Source organism: Aquila chrysaetos, chromosome 11 (assembly GCF_900496995.4).
Source record: "Aquila chrysaetos chrysaetos chromosome 11, bAquChr1.4, whole genome shotgun sequence".
Lineage (NCBI taxonomy): Eukaryota > Metazoa > Chordata > Aves > Accipitriformes > Accipitridae > Aquila > Aquila chrysaetos.
In genome coordinates this window covers 39,534,946-39,548,729 of record NC_044014.1, presented here as the reverse complement: position 1 = coordinate 39,548,729, position 13,784 = coordinate 39,534,946, and the positions used below count along the sequence as shown (strand labels likewise).

Genomic DNA, 13,784 nt, shown 5'->3' with positions numbered 1-13,784 from the left:
GAGGGCAAGGAGGGGGCCGGGAGGGCAGCCGGAGAGGGAGCCAAGCAAATTCATCTACGACTAATGATAGCAGTAGTAAGGCACTCAAAGCCTAGCAGAGGTGTTGATGCTCCCCGCTTTGATATTTCCCATCCCAGCGGAGCTTTGCTTTCTATTTTGATCATTTTTCAGTGCAGGGTTTTGTTCTGGTTCTTGCTGTGCCCCACACTGGCACTGACATCAACTGACATCGCCCTCGCGCCCTGGGAAATGTATCTTCTCGGCAGGGATTTTGGGTGCTCCCACCAACCCACGCGGGAGGGATGAGCCCTAGGGAAATACTCTGCTATCATCACCACCTCTGTCTGCTGCACCGCCGTTCTGCTGCCAGCCGTTTAATACCACACTCTGCTAAATACAGTCATTTCCCTCTTTTTCCACCCTTCACCCTTTTATTAGCTCAAATGACCTCGATTTGGTTGAGGAAGATGATGCTTCCAAACAGGGCAGTGAGAAAACCCACGCTGAAAGATAAATGTCGGGCGTTTACTCTCACCGATGAAGTGACCAAGTTCAGTAGTACCAGAGCGTCTTTTCCCATAAGAAGTAAGGTAAGCAAGAGACAGTGAATATGTAAAGGGACACAAGCCATGTACACAACTGAAATACTCAGTGGATCCCATGCAGCGAGGAGGAGGGAGAAGCAAGACCATGACCACTGGGATCAGTATCTGCAGAAGCTGCTGTCTGCAGATGAGGCCTTTTAGTGCAGGACTCTCCTTGAGTTCCACGTGTGGTGGAAACCACACGCACATCTCCCAGAGACCAGGAAAGTCCGAGACATCTGCTCCAAAAGCCCACGGGAGGGCTACCGTCCACCCCACCGCCAGCATCTCCCACCACTCTCTTACCGGGTTTCCCAGCCCATCCCTTGGTGACGGGCACCACGGAGACACATGCGCGCCACGGGCTTGGCAAAGAGAGCCAGGATGCTCCTACTCACGTGGACCTGGAGGATGGTGGTGCCTACGGTGGTGTTCTCGAAGAGGCTGATGTTGTACAGGGCTTTGCTGAAAATGGGGCGGTTGTCATTCTCGTTGATGAGGTTAATCTTCACGCGTGCGAAGCCGACGTGGTCCGGGACGCTCTCATTTGCAAAGAGCTGGGCAGAGAGAGGAAGCGAAGGGGTGGGTTGGAGACACTGTTTGTGAAGCTTGGGAGAGTTATCTATTCTTCCTTAATGGAGAAAATAATGCTTTCCTGAGCTCCCTCACCAGATGAGCCAGCTCAGTGCTAACCACCAAAGCATGGATGCTCAAAAAAAAATAGAAAAGAGCCCCTTCTCTCTCCCCCGGGAGCTGCTCAGCTCTGGATGACCTCAGCCCTTGCGCGAGCCAAACGTCCTTCACCACCTGCCCCCAAAAGACCCAGCCTCTGCCTGGCAAACTGGAGAACCAGGATCTGCCACCCCACTGCAGCCTGGAGCAAGGGTAGGAAGGCTTCTGCTCATCTTTCTCCGCCAATGCACGAAAGCCCCTCTGCCAGGACTAAGACCGCTGGTGTGGTATGAGCCTGCTTTGCCTTCCTTGAGAATTTACAGCTCAGGCAGAGAGCGGGACAAAGCTGGAGCAGGAGGCTGGGGAGAGCTTTGGTGCCTGATAGGCGCACTTAAAACAAAGTTTTAGCTCTATAAAGCTTTTAGAGCCCTGTGACATAGCAAGGGGGAAGGCACTCTGCTTAAGCTCTTGCAGCTGAGCCTTTGGATGTTGGAAAGAGAGAGAAGGTGCAAAGCAAATCTCTTCCCCACCTTCTCCTTTTCCTTTATTATTATTTCCCTTTTTTGGCCATTTTATAACGCTCCGGAGTTTCATAGTGTGGATTAGAGAGAGGAAGAGAGAAGCCTGGTTAATCGTCACTCTTAAAAATATGGACGTCTCATAGAGCACAGGGGTGCAGCCTTACCGAAAATTCGTAGCGAGGAATGGTCTCAAAGTCCAGCGGCACTGCCACGCGGACGCGGATGTCCGCCTTTCCCTGGATGGAGGTTGGCGAGATGATGAAGTGGTTGGAGTTGTTGCCTACCAGGTAAACCTCGAAAATGCTGTTGGGTCCCTGGGAAAGGAGAGAGGAAGGTTGACAGTGACAAAGGAGGAAGGACCTGGCACAGCCGCGGGGTAAGGCTGTGGGCACCCAGGGCCAGCCTGGGGGTGAGCGTAGGACAAAAGCACCGACCCGACTGCAAAGCCTGTGCATCAGGTGCAAACCTGCTAATGCCAGCAGCTTGGGCACAGCCCTTTGCCTTCAGATGTGTAAAAACGCAATTACCAGAGACACAGGGGAGTGTTTCTCTGCTTGGGTTTGGTTAACTGAGGCATAGGGTTCGGCACCAACCTTAAGCACTCTTTGTTGCGTTTTATTACGCTTACTGAGTTACAACGCATGTGATTTCTATAAATCTTCTTTTCACGTGCACCCATTTTATACAAAATCCATGTGCACATGAAAGGAATGCATCCCTGGGATGAACCTGCACAGCACACAGCTGGAGGGAAAATCCTTTTGCTGTTTCAAGATCCACATACCGCACAGGGTATCACACACCGGGATTTCATTGCCTCGTGCTGGGGAGCACAGCGTGAGTGCCTCTCCTGTGCAGAGGGTTCTTTCCAGTAAGACACCTCAAACTGGGAACTGGAAAACTCATCCTCTCCCAAGACCTGGTTAGCAAAGCAGCAACACCACCGACATACTGACAGCAGCATTTTAGGACCCTCGCTCCGGGCCCGGCACCCCTTCCCAAAGCACGACCCAGCAGAGCACGTGAAAAACAAGTTCAGAAGCTGCCAGAGCCGAATTTCCAATTTTCCCCGAATGACCTCCCTCCTATCAGAAAAAGGGACCAATTAAATGCACGAAGGGGCACTAATAGCAAAAGCTGGCTAAGCGTGACCGCTGACAGCCAGCGACACGAGCAGAATCCCCGCTTGCCCTCCTCCTCGCACCCCCCAGCGGCCCGTGGAGCGGGGGGCAAGCTGAGCGTCCCTGGTAGAGCCACGCGGCAGGAGCAAGCCCCGAGGGCACCCACAGAGCCACACGAGCCAGCCCCGAGGGCACCCACCGCCTCAGGAGCCCAGCAATGGATGATGGAGAGCAAGCATCCCTGCAGTGGGAACAAAAAGGACCCATCTCGCGGCAGACATAGCTCCTTCCAAAAACTCTTTTGCTGGCAAACTGGGAAGTGGCAATCCCGGCATGAGTGAGGGATGCTCCCTAACACCGGTACGCAGCCTGGGAGGGAGGGAGGGAGCAGAGGGTATGGAGAATGGCAGGGGGAAGCATCGCTCCCCAGGTTGTTATTTCTCACCCTATCCTTAAGATGCCAATTTATAACAGACGATCATTTTCCACCAGTGACAAAAAGCCATTTCATTGAGGAATTTCTGCCCAGCTCTGTTGCCAAGACCTCGGTGTCTCTCCCAGGGCCCAGGGCCCTCCCTGCAGTACACGAAAGCACCTTTCGTGGCGGTGAGATGTGAAGGATTTTCTTGGAAGCCAAAGAGGAGAGAGTTTGTTGGAGGCATGAGATAAAAGTTGAAACATCAAAAGAAACCCAAGTATTTGTGGGAAGAGAACCGGGTGGATTAATTCCCCTCCAGCTGGTGAAGGAGATCAGCCTCCAGATACCCACCATCCCTAATTAGCAGCCCCTCGAGTGCCTCAGTCTCCCCACGTGAGGTCTGGAGAAGGGGAATACATCTGCTTCTTGGGAGGGCTGCTGCGAGTTGCCATTCATATATTTATTCGGCTATTTATTTTTTTGTTTCTGCCCCCATGCTGCTTTCCTTGCTCCTGGTTCCCAGAGCCTGCGAACCCCCTGCGGATGGCTGAAAGCAAATCTGAATATTCAAATTGTTATCAGCTGCCCAGCAGAAGGGGCTGGCTCAGCCCGGCTCACAGCTAGTAGCCCCCTCTCCGGAGGAAGCCACGGGGAGCTGCTTACATTTTCCTCACCCCTTCCTACCTGCTCCTGCCACCCACAGCAAACAACAGATCTGAAACGTGTTCGTGAAGAAGAAAAACAAGCGCTGTCTCCCCAGGCTCGCTAAAGTCCCGGTGTGCAGCGGTGGGCTCACGGCCAAGCATCATCTCTTTGCAGTGCTGAGGATGAGCACGGGATGTATGGGTGTGCTATCGGCGCACGACCTGTTTTACCTGCTCGTTTTCCCGCTCCAACCCCTTAGCCACCAGCTCCTGTACTGGCTCGAGTTTTTTCCCCATCGCTGAAAACAAATTGGCTCCTCTGCCTTCCTTTAGAGGCATAAATTAACGAGCAGCCTGCCAAAGCTTAGCAACCCTACAATAATAAACCCGTCTGCATGCACCCTCCATCCGAAACAAATTGAGCCATAAAGAAACGGGCTTCGGAGGAAAGTTCGCTATTGCACAAAGCCGGGACGCGGCCGCACGTTTCCCAGCTCATCACATCCCGTGCCAGCGCGCGGGGCCAGCGCTCGCTGTGGCTCGAGACTGCTGCCCGCTGCCTCCTTCCCGGCAATCAAACCTCTTCCCAGCCGTAGCCGACGCCGCAACTGATGGAAATTTCATGTCAATTCAGCTAAAAGACAATCGTAGCTGCAGTTGGGCGTAATTATTACTTTGTTCTTCGCGTGTGTATTTCTCGGAGCGTGTAATAGGAGCCGCATCGTGTCCCTGCTGCCACAATGCCGGCATCAACCTCATGCCGATACCCGACTTCCAAAAAAGCGACCGCTGACTGATCTACCCCAAATGCTTCATATTTGAACAATTTGTGATGGACCTGTTTGCCAGCCCCACGTGCCCAATATCTGTCTTAAATTCCAGGGGGCTGGAGCAGAGGGGTGACCGTCCCTGGGCACAGCTAGCGCAGCACGGACTGGCAGGCAAAGGCAGAAGCTCAGGCGTGAGGCTGTGAGATGCTAGGAGGTGGGTACGTGTGTCCCTCCAGAAGTCCCAGGCACCACGTGGGACCTGCTCATGCACCTGCTATGAATCGTGGCCAAAAGTCTGCTCTCCCAACCCGCAAGATGCGCTCACAGGACATGGTTCACCACAAATCAGGGAATCCCTTCTTACATCAGGAGGCCAGAAGCAGCCACATCAGCTGCTCCAGCTTTGACTGAGGATGCATCATAAGCTTTATCCCTGCTTTTTCACCCAGCGTCGCCCACTGGCTTCATCCATCACTCCTGCTCCCACCCAGCCCCTTCCCCACGGGAGCGCCCATGGAAATGCTTCAGAAATTATTCAACCTTCTGCCAGCCAAAGCAAGTACTTAGCATCGCTTACCAATGGCTACACTAAAACTCAAAGTCAAAAAACCAAACCCAAACCCCTAGACAAGCAAACAACCCTTCCTCAACCGTACCACTCCCTGAAATCACCGAGGTGCCCAGGTAGATTGATGGCCTGCAATCATTTTCAGCACAAAGTGAGCTAGATTTAGGAAACGCAGCCTGGGATCCTCAGTTTTCTTCTCTTCATGCTGACTCAGTACAGGGTTGCCTTCGGTTCCCTCTACCCTAGCTCAGCTGCAGCTTGCTTTTCCAAAATGGAGACCCCTGCCTTTCCAAAGCACAAAAATTCAGTGTAACTCCAGCTTTCCTCCCAGCCACTTTCTAGGCACGGGCTATTACCTACAAAAAGCTGAGGAGTGTTTAATATCCCTCATTCTGGCAAGTTTGCAAAGAAAGGAAAGTGCTGAGAGTTCAGGAGCGGTGGAGGAGGACGGAAAAAAAAAGAGAGTTTTTTTTTTTTAAAAGCAATTAGTACCTCTTTGTACGGCTTGGATACCTTATGCCTGGTTCTAGCTAGTCAGAGACAAATAATGCTTAATCCTTTCTTTGAAAACACAAGGCATAAAGAGGTTTATTCTCTCCACCCACTTCAAGGCATTTAACTCGAGTGCTCTGAATAGCCTCTCCGGAGTTGCCTGCCTCTCTCCCGCTGCCCAGCCAGCCAGCTCAGGCTCCCGGCACCCGTTGCTTGCCCAGCACCCATTGCCGACCCAGCACCCAAGCACGACAACATCAATAACCCTTTCGAGGGCTCGCTGGGCACGGGCGCTTGCCCCCTGCATCCCTAAGGACCTTACTGTGGTCACAGGTGATGCAGGATGCCTGGAGCAAAATGCTCCCCAGCATTTCTGATCCTCCTTCCCCACACTGGCATCCCTTTTCTCACATCTTTTTGTCTGTCCTAAGTGTCAGTCCTTGCTCGCTCCCCGCCTCCCGGAGGAGTTTTCTCCTTCCCTGCTCTCCCCAGGTTATCTGCTGAATTCCACACACGCTTGCACAGACGGGATCAATCCGAGGCTGCCTCGCCTTCAGCTTATCTCTGCTCCAAATGATTGATTTTCCCTCTTTAAGGGTAATTTGCTGGTGAATTCCATGTATTGCAAAAACCCCTGTGAAATCTAATTCAGCCCGACTGGCAGCTGGCACTTTTGGGAGAGAATACTCGAGCGCCGTCAATTCCCCTTACAGTTCCTTGCCGTGTAGATCATATTTATAGTGCACGTGTCTGTCATATGCATATATATGCTACGGATGATTCATATATTGCACCTGCACACGCATGGGCACATACGAAATCCCTACGCGAGTCTCTGATGTAGCTTTATGCAACAAATACCGTGTATTCCCATGGCCTGGATTTTCTTTTTTTAAAGTCCCCATTTATCTTCCTCAATATGCTTATTTTGGAGAATTGCTTCAAAATTATTTTAAAATGTCAGACCATCATACTTGTGCTTTATACAGCTTCTGCCCTTTTCTTCCTCTTCAGTCAACCGCGTCAAGGAAAATCAAGTGAAAGCCACGGTAGAAGAGCTGGTTTCTCTGGCGTGCCCTGGGAAAGTACGCTGCCGTTTCTTTTAATATACCTTTGTGGATCTTGCAGTGATAGGAAGCTCAGATGGGGGATGCCCTGAAGGATGCCCTGCTCTTTTTCCTGCATGGCCAAACCCTTGCCTTCTCCCCAAAATACTGCGTCAAGCCACCAGGCTGTAAAATACCAGCATATCCAGAAAGGATATCCATGTCCCCCCCCTCAGCCAGCCTTGGAGCTGATGAGCCTGAGCTAACCAGCCCTCCAAATTAACGCAAACTTCTTCCACAGCTCGGGGCTTTTGCTCTTAACCTGGAAACAAACCTTGCTGCAAAAGTAGATAATTCAAGGCTTTAATATTCCGTCTCATACACAGGATTTATTCGTCCCTGCTGATCTAGCGCAACGTGAATGAGAGGAGCAACCAAACCCAGCCTGGGAGTGTATATACATACTGGTCTTCTGTGGTGTCCAGTTGAGTGTAGGCTCAGTCTAAATATGGGGAAACTTTCACAGATTTTCAAAAATAGCTCTCAAATGGCTTTGGAAAGGTATTCAATCGGTTTGCTGTCTATCTGGCAGAGAGAGAAACTCAGCTGCACAGTGGTTAATGCTTTTTTCTTGCTTCATAGAAGGCCGGGTCCAAAACCCTGTGCAAACCCTGTGTATCGAGTTCTCCTGCCTTCAAGTGTTTTCGATAGAGAATGCAAAAAGACGAGCCGTAGAGAATGCAAAAAGAAAAGCCAGCACACCCGGTTGAACACCTCTTGGCTGCACCCTGAATCCACATCTGGGGTCACCTCAGCTCAATCTGGGTGCATCCTCCTGAGATGCTCCCCATGCCACCTCGCGCCCCCAGCCAGCTCCTCTTGGAGCAAGACCGTGACCAAGTTTGAGGGACAGCAGCTGGGAGTTTGCAAGGGACAGACTCAGAGGAACTGGTTTCTCCTTGGAGGCACCAAGCTTAGGTACCTTGTCGGAGATGTTAATGCCAGCCGAGCTCCAGAAAGGCACTTAAACACAGAGGTAAATTCAAGCGCATGCTTTCAAGCGTGGTCTTGTGTGCAATGTAAATACATTTTTAAGTGCTTTGCTGAATCGTTTAATCTAACTCCTTCAAAAAGCAATCATTTAAGTTTGTGCAAAACACACCAGAAGAAAGAAAGACCAAAACCCCACCATTTAAAAAGGCCACGTGGGCCTGGTTACAAAACGCCTTCTTGTTTAATGGCCTTGGCAGCCTACGCAGTGTGTTTTAAGGGCCAGACCCAGGTGAAACCCCTTTTCCCAGCTCTACAAAGACACAACCGGGGTGCGATGGCAGGCAGGTTCCCCAAGGCCGCCCAACTCCACAGGACTCCTGCGTGGGGCAAGGTTCGGGCGTGGGCTGCTCCATCCAAGTAGGACCTCAACAAGCGTGAGGGCTGAAGGAACAGCTTCAAAATCTGCTGGAGGGACCAGAACAAGGCTCGATGGCTTGGCTCCAGAAAGAAACCAACCTGCCAAGGGGCTTTCCCAGGACTTAACGACATAGGTTGGGAGGCAGGAGACAAAACTCAAGTAAAATGATCTTCCTGAAGACTCTAGCTTTGATTTCATATGTCTCTATCCATCTGCTCTCATTTATTTATTTAGCTGCTCTCCCTGGAGACATGTATAATTCTCTTCTTGTTTTCCTTTGCCCCTTACACAAATGAATCGTGTCATCTCCAGCATGAAGGCCGTGCTGGCAAAATAGCTTCTGTCAGCCACGTCCTCAGTCGCATCCCTGCCTGAAGACCTCGGTCCTCGTCATCCCATCCCTCCACCCCTGCACCCACAGAGAGCCGAGAGAGCCTGGTGCCATCTTGGCTACCTCAAATCCAGATGGTTTGTAGAAGCCTTGCAACTCTCATGAGGTACTTGAGCATCGAAAATATCACCGTCAGGCAACTATCTTCCTTTTCTGTAAGTTTTTTACTGAAAGTTTGGGGGTCTTGGGACTTCTATAAATACATTGCCCGGGAAGCAGTGCTAGAACAAGCCTGGCTGCAGACGCAGTCCCACTTCTATCTCACATACATCTTTTTCACAACCTGGGTATCCTCTCACCATTTTTTTCCCCCAAAGTGCTACCTTGATGGTTAATCCATTTGCAAGCATCCACAAGGGGAAATAAGAAAGATCCACCGCAGGATAATGTAGAAAAAAAACCCCAATTGCTTATAACTTTCCTCCCTCCAGATATTCTAAGACATCAGCTCTCTTGTGCTTCTTATCAGTGAAAAGAGTGCTACGGTCAAAGCAATCCAGGCTAATATGACAGTCTCCAAAGACATGTACAGTAAAACTCCTTCAGACTCCCTTAGTGCAAGAGGTCCTCTCAGCAGTTTTAAAAATCTCAGCCAATTCTTTTGGGGAAATCTCAGGAAGTTAAAGAAATACATCAAAAGAATGAGTCTATTTTTTGCTGGCGCAATCGGGAAGGCAAGGCTATTTTTTATTCTCCCATTTTAAAATTAGCAAGGCTGAAAAGTGAATTCTTGAATGGGAGTCACTCCAGTAAAATGAGCTTTTAACCAGAAATAATGACAGATCCTTCATCCTTCTGGCACAAACAGGAGTGTTACAATGCCCTTCAAGAACGGATCTGCTGACATCTCTCAGAAAGCACGACAGCGGCTCTATTCAGAAACTATCCTAAGCATCTGTCATATCCATATCTTCTTTATTAGCAATTGACATTTTCAAGAAAAAACAGTCTCTTTATCTGCTTAATAGCTCATCTGCACCTCTTCAGGCTGAACTCATAACTCTTGGATGGTGACATCATGTCACAAGTAGAGTATTAGTTCTGTGTCATAATCACTTCACATGAAAAAAATGGGGTTTCTGGGTGGCTTTACGAGACACGGTGAACTCCACCCAGGGCTGGGGAAAAGCAAATCCATCATTTCATCCAGAAGAGGCATCTTAGAAGATGACCCACTGGGATTTTGGTGGAGAGGGGGAGATGTTCCTTTTCGTATTCCTTGGTGCTATCACATTGTTTACCTGAAGCATCGGGAAAACATCCTGATATTACCATTTATTCTGACAACTCCTCTCCCCTTGTCTCTCACTTGGCCTGAAGAGGAGTAGGGATGGTAGCAGCCTGTAGCCAGAGCCTTTCCGAGGGATTTTGGAAAGTTCACCATGAGGTGTCAGCACTTGTTTGAAGCAGACACCACACAGCGTGGCGGGGTTGGAGGGTACCGGCACACAGAAGCAGCCAGACGTGAACTGCACAAGTCAAATAATCAGAGTAATTGAAGGCTGCAAGCCCAAGGCTGGAAAACATGCTGCAATCCCTACGTGGCATGGACGGGTGCGTAACAAATACAAGCTCCATTAACACAAGGGAGGGACAAGCCTCCAGTGCTGCCGGCTCGTCTGCGGTGATGAACTGGTATCCCAGTCCCCGCCACGCTTCCTCCAGCCCCACGCTAGCGGGTATCTCTTACCTCCTCCCTGACAGCAGCGGTACCCGTCCCTGCCAGGGCAGAAAGCCCGGAGGACCTTTCTTTCCCCTCCCTGGCAGGTCCCCTGGGAGCCCAGCAGAAAACCTCCTCCCTTTCTAAAACAGACTGGCAAAGGACTGCCCAACAAGAGCCCTCAGAAGCGGGTGAGAATCAGCATCCCACACAATCCTATTTTCTGGCTTTCAGTGGCCGTGCGATCCTGACTGCATTAAAGCACATGCTGTGACTGCGCTCTGGGGAGGGCACCTTCATTCGGGGTACCGAGCAAGCAGAGCAACGGCAGCAGTAAGAGCTGAAAAAGTGGGTATCAGGACATAACCATGCACGTCATCACAGGTTCATCAGTGACTTAGCCTTCCCTGCACCCCCAAAACCACACCAGTGCTACCCTACAAAGGATGGACAGAAGCGCCCGTGGCAGGGGATACCTCACCTCGTCTTTGTCCTGCACCTGGATGAAGAGGGGAAGGGCAAAGCCCACCTGGGCCAGTTCTGGGATGGCCACGCTGTACTCCGAGCTGTTGAATTCAGGTGCGTTGTCATTGATGTCTATGACTAGGATGTTGAAGGTGGTGGTGACGGTGGCATTAGAGGGTGTGCGGTCATCGTTCAGCTCTGTCCCCTGCAAGGAGACAAAACAACAGGGCAGCATTTATTTTTCAAAGAATAAATGTCGCAGTATTTTTCAAAGAATATATGTAGAAGAAGGTGCGCGTGCCGTGATTAGAGATTCTTGCAGCTTTTACTTCCTCCACTTTGCCAAGGAAGGATGCTCAGTCGGTTCTGCCATTGCCCCTTAACCTTGAGCACCTTTCCACACCGCTGACCCATTAACACAGACAGATATTGACCCAGCTCTTCCATCACCCATGCTTCAGACCCACAGCACCCTTGCAAACCTTCCCAGGGGATTAACATTTCCCTTGGGACGGCTGTGGCCAAGTTCTCATTTGCCCCTGTCATGCAACAGGTTGTCAGGACTCAGAGTCACGTTAGGGGATGAGTAGGTGATTTCCCTGCCACAAGCATTTAAACCAAAAAATTGCCTTGTGAGATGTGGGGGACAGACCTCAAAATAAGGGAGACCACGAGGGAGCAAGGAGCACTCCTGTTTTCTCCTCTGCCATCTCCTGACGTGGAACCAGGAGCAGGCAGCTAACCACCACAGTGCTACCGAAGGGACAGAAAACTAGGGCAACAGAGGAAAACAAGATTTAGACCTTAAAATAGGTTTGGCAACATGTGTCTAAATACAGAGCTGAGTCATGACTCCGTATCACACCTCTGTCTCAAGAAGGACTTTAATTTTGCTTTCCCAAAATGAAAGAGTGCAGATTTTATTGCCAGAGAAGCAAGACTTGTGAAACAGCCTTTTCAAGCAGAGTCCCTCCTCTTGTCCTTTGGATAATCTTGCTTTGCTGTGGGCACAGAAAAGCAACATTAACACGACCCACACGGCTCATTGCTATTCACCGCTTCTGCACACAACAGCAGAACAGGCTGATCCGAACAAGGAGCAATCCAGCTGTATTTTCACTGCGTGCTCCAGGACGAGAGCAGCAGAGAACATTTTGGGTCCCGGGGATGCAGGACGCCGAGAGTTGGCATTTGCGGGAGGATGCAAAGTTTGTGGGGAGAGGAAATAAAAATCTATCAGAATAACAGAATATAGTTGGAACTCCATTATCATGCAGGCAGGAAAACAGGCAAGTTTTCAGATTCACAAACCTTTCCAAGATTAAACAGATATTTTTGTCCCTATTAAAACCAGACAATCCTCCCTCTCTTGATTTCTACTGAATTGAAACTGTAAAATCCCAAACCAAGAGATATCAGGGACGGATGCGGATCTCTTCCCCATGCATAAAGCCCACAGTACAACCTGTGCCTGGGACCAAGAGGGGTAATTTCTTCTCCCTTTGACGCCCCCGACAAAGCATTGCCAAAACGAGAAGGCGATGTGCTGCCTGCTGCCCTCCCAATCAATGACCCTTCCTACAGTGCTGATTTTTCCCCACTCCAGCCCAGCAGAATCTATACTTCTAAATGTGTTTCCAACCAGCTGCCCAGCTTGGTATTGATTTTAATTACAGGGCTGCGAGCAGAGCCGGGGAGCCACTCTCAGGTGGGGCTGGTGGGGCTGGAAGACCACGCTCCAGTGCCTTTTCTTGACGAGGCAACTTTCAGCATCACTCCCTCGCCGTGCCTGCCTGCGCCGGGCAGACGCAGACGATGCCCTGTTACACCGCTACCCGCTGACATGACAAAACGTTCCTGTTTTTCCAGGGTTTTAAGGGGAGAAAGGTGAGAAACAGGTGCCTGAATGTAGATGTTCTGTGCTATTTGCAATCCCAGGGCATCTGCATGCCGCCATCAGCTACAACCACAGGCAGATCTAGTTGGAGACCGGGCAGGGCACCAAAAATGGTTACATCCATATAGAGGCAACCACGTTTTGGGCCACCATACGAGGGGGCTGTGTTAAACATCTCGCTTAGCTTGGCTAGGGAACAGCACATCATGGCTCTGGATGCCCACAGGAGCAACATGTCCCAGGTTTGCATCTCCACCTCGACGGAGTTGTCCCCAAAAGCAGGATGCTTTCCCCATCCTGCTCTGCCAGCGTGCCTGCTGGATGGAGGAGGTCTCACCTTCACCGTGAGGATGAATCCAGCGCTATAGAAAGGGTTTTCCCGGTCCAGTGGCCCATTCAGAGTTAAGGCTCCACTAATGTAGTCCAGCGCAAAGATGCTGTTGGTGTTACCTGAGAAAAATAACAGGCAGTGTGAGCACAAGCAGCTGGTACCGCCGATGCCAAATGGTGCTTGGGGTAACGCAGAGGAAAGCGGGAGGACACGAGCCTCTTCCCCCTCCATGCACGACTGGACCCGGTGTTTGAAAGAGAGGTTTTACAGAGCAGAACCCACTGCCAGGCCAGGAGCTCCAAGCTGGGCACAGGCTGCAGTGGGCTCTGTGAACCCTGCGCATTATCTCAATGTGCTTTAAAATGTAATGGCTGTAATGATCCTCTCCTCCTCTCACCTGCCCCAGCTCAGGGCTCACGATGGTGCTTTCCTTCCAACAGCCGATAAAGTCGCGAATGCTGCAGGCAGCTGAAGAATTTTAAAGGGTTTTGGTTATTAAAATATGCAATAGCACTGCTGAAACCCGGGCCGAATCCAGGTGCTCCCCTCTGAACAACCACCTGCGTTCGCAGGGCACTGTGTCCCTGAGGTGGACATGGCCTCTCTCTTAAAATATAAGAGTTAAGGGACATCAGTCCAGGTTAATCAGAGGAAGGTGCAGACGGACCAAGCTCACAAGTAATTCTTCACATAACAAGCAGTAGCTTAACTGTGGGGACTCTTGCCAGAGGATGCCGTGGATGATAAAAGTCCACACGTATTCAAGGAGAGACCGAGGAGGTTAATGAAAGAA

The 13,784-nt window shown here is 50.6% G+C and overlaps 1 protein-coding gene across 1 annotated transcript in view; it reads right to left on the bottom strand.

Annotated features, from left to right (window-relative positions):
• Nucleotides 1-13,784, bottom strand: part of CDH23 (cadherin related 23) — a 214,096-nt gene that overhangs the window by 81,455 nt on the left and 118,857 nt on the right. Inside the window, 4 exon segments of the mRNA XM_030030571.1 lie at nt 983-1,141; nt 1,942-2,091; nt 10,780-10,968; nt 12,998-13,110. Of these exon segments, the coding sequence (XP_029886431.1) occupies nt 983-1,141; nt 1,942-2,091; nt 10,780-10,968; nt 12,998-13,110 (611 nt within the window).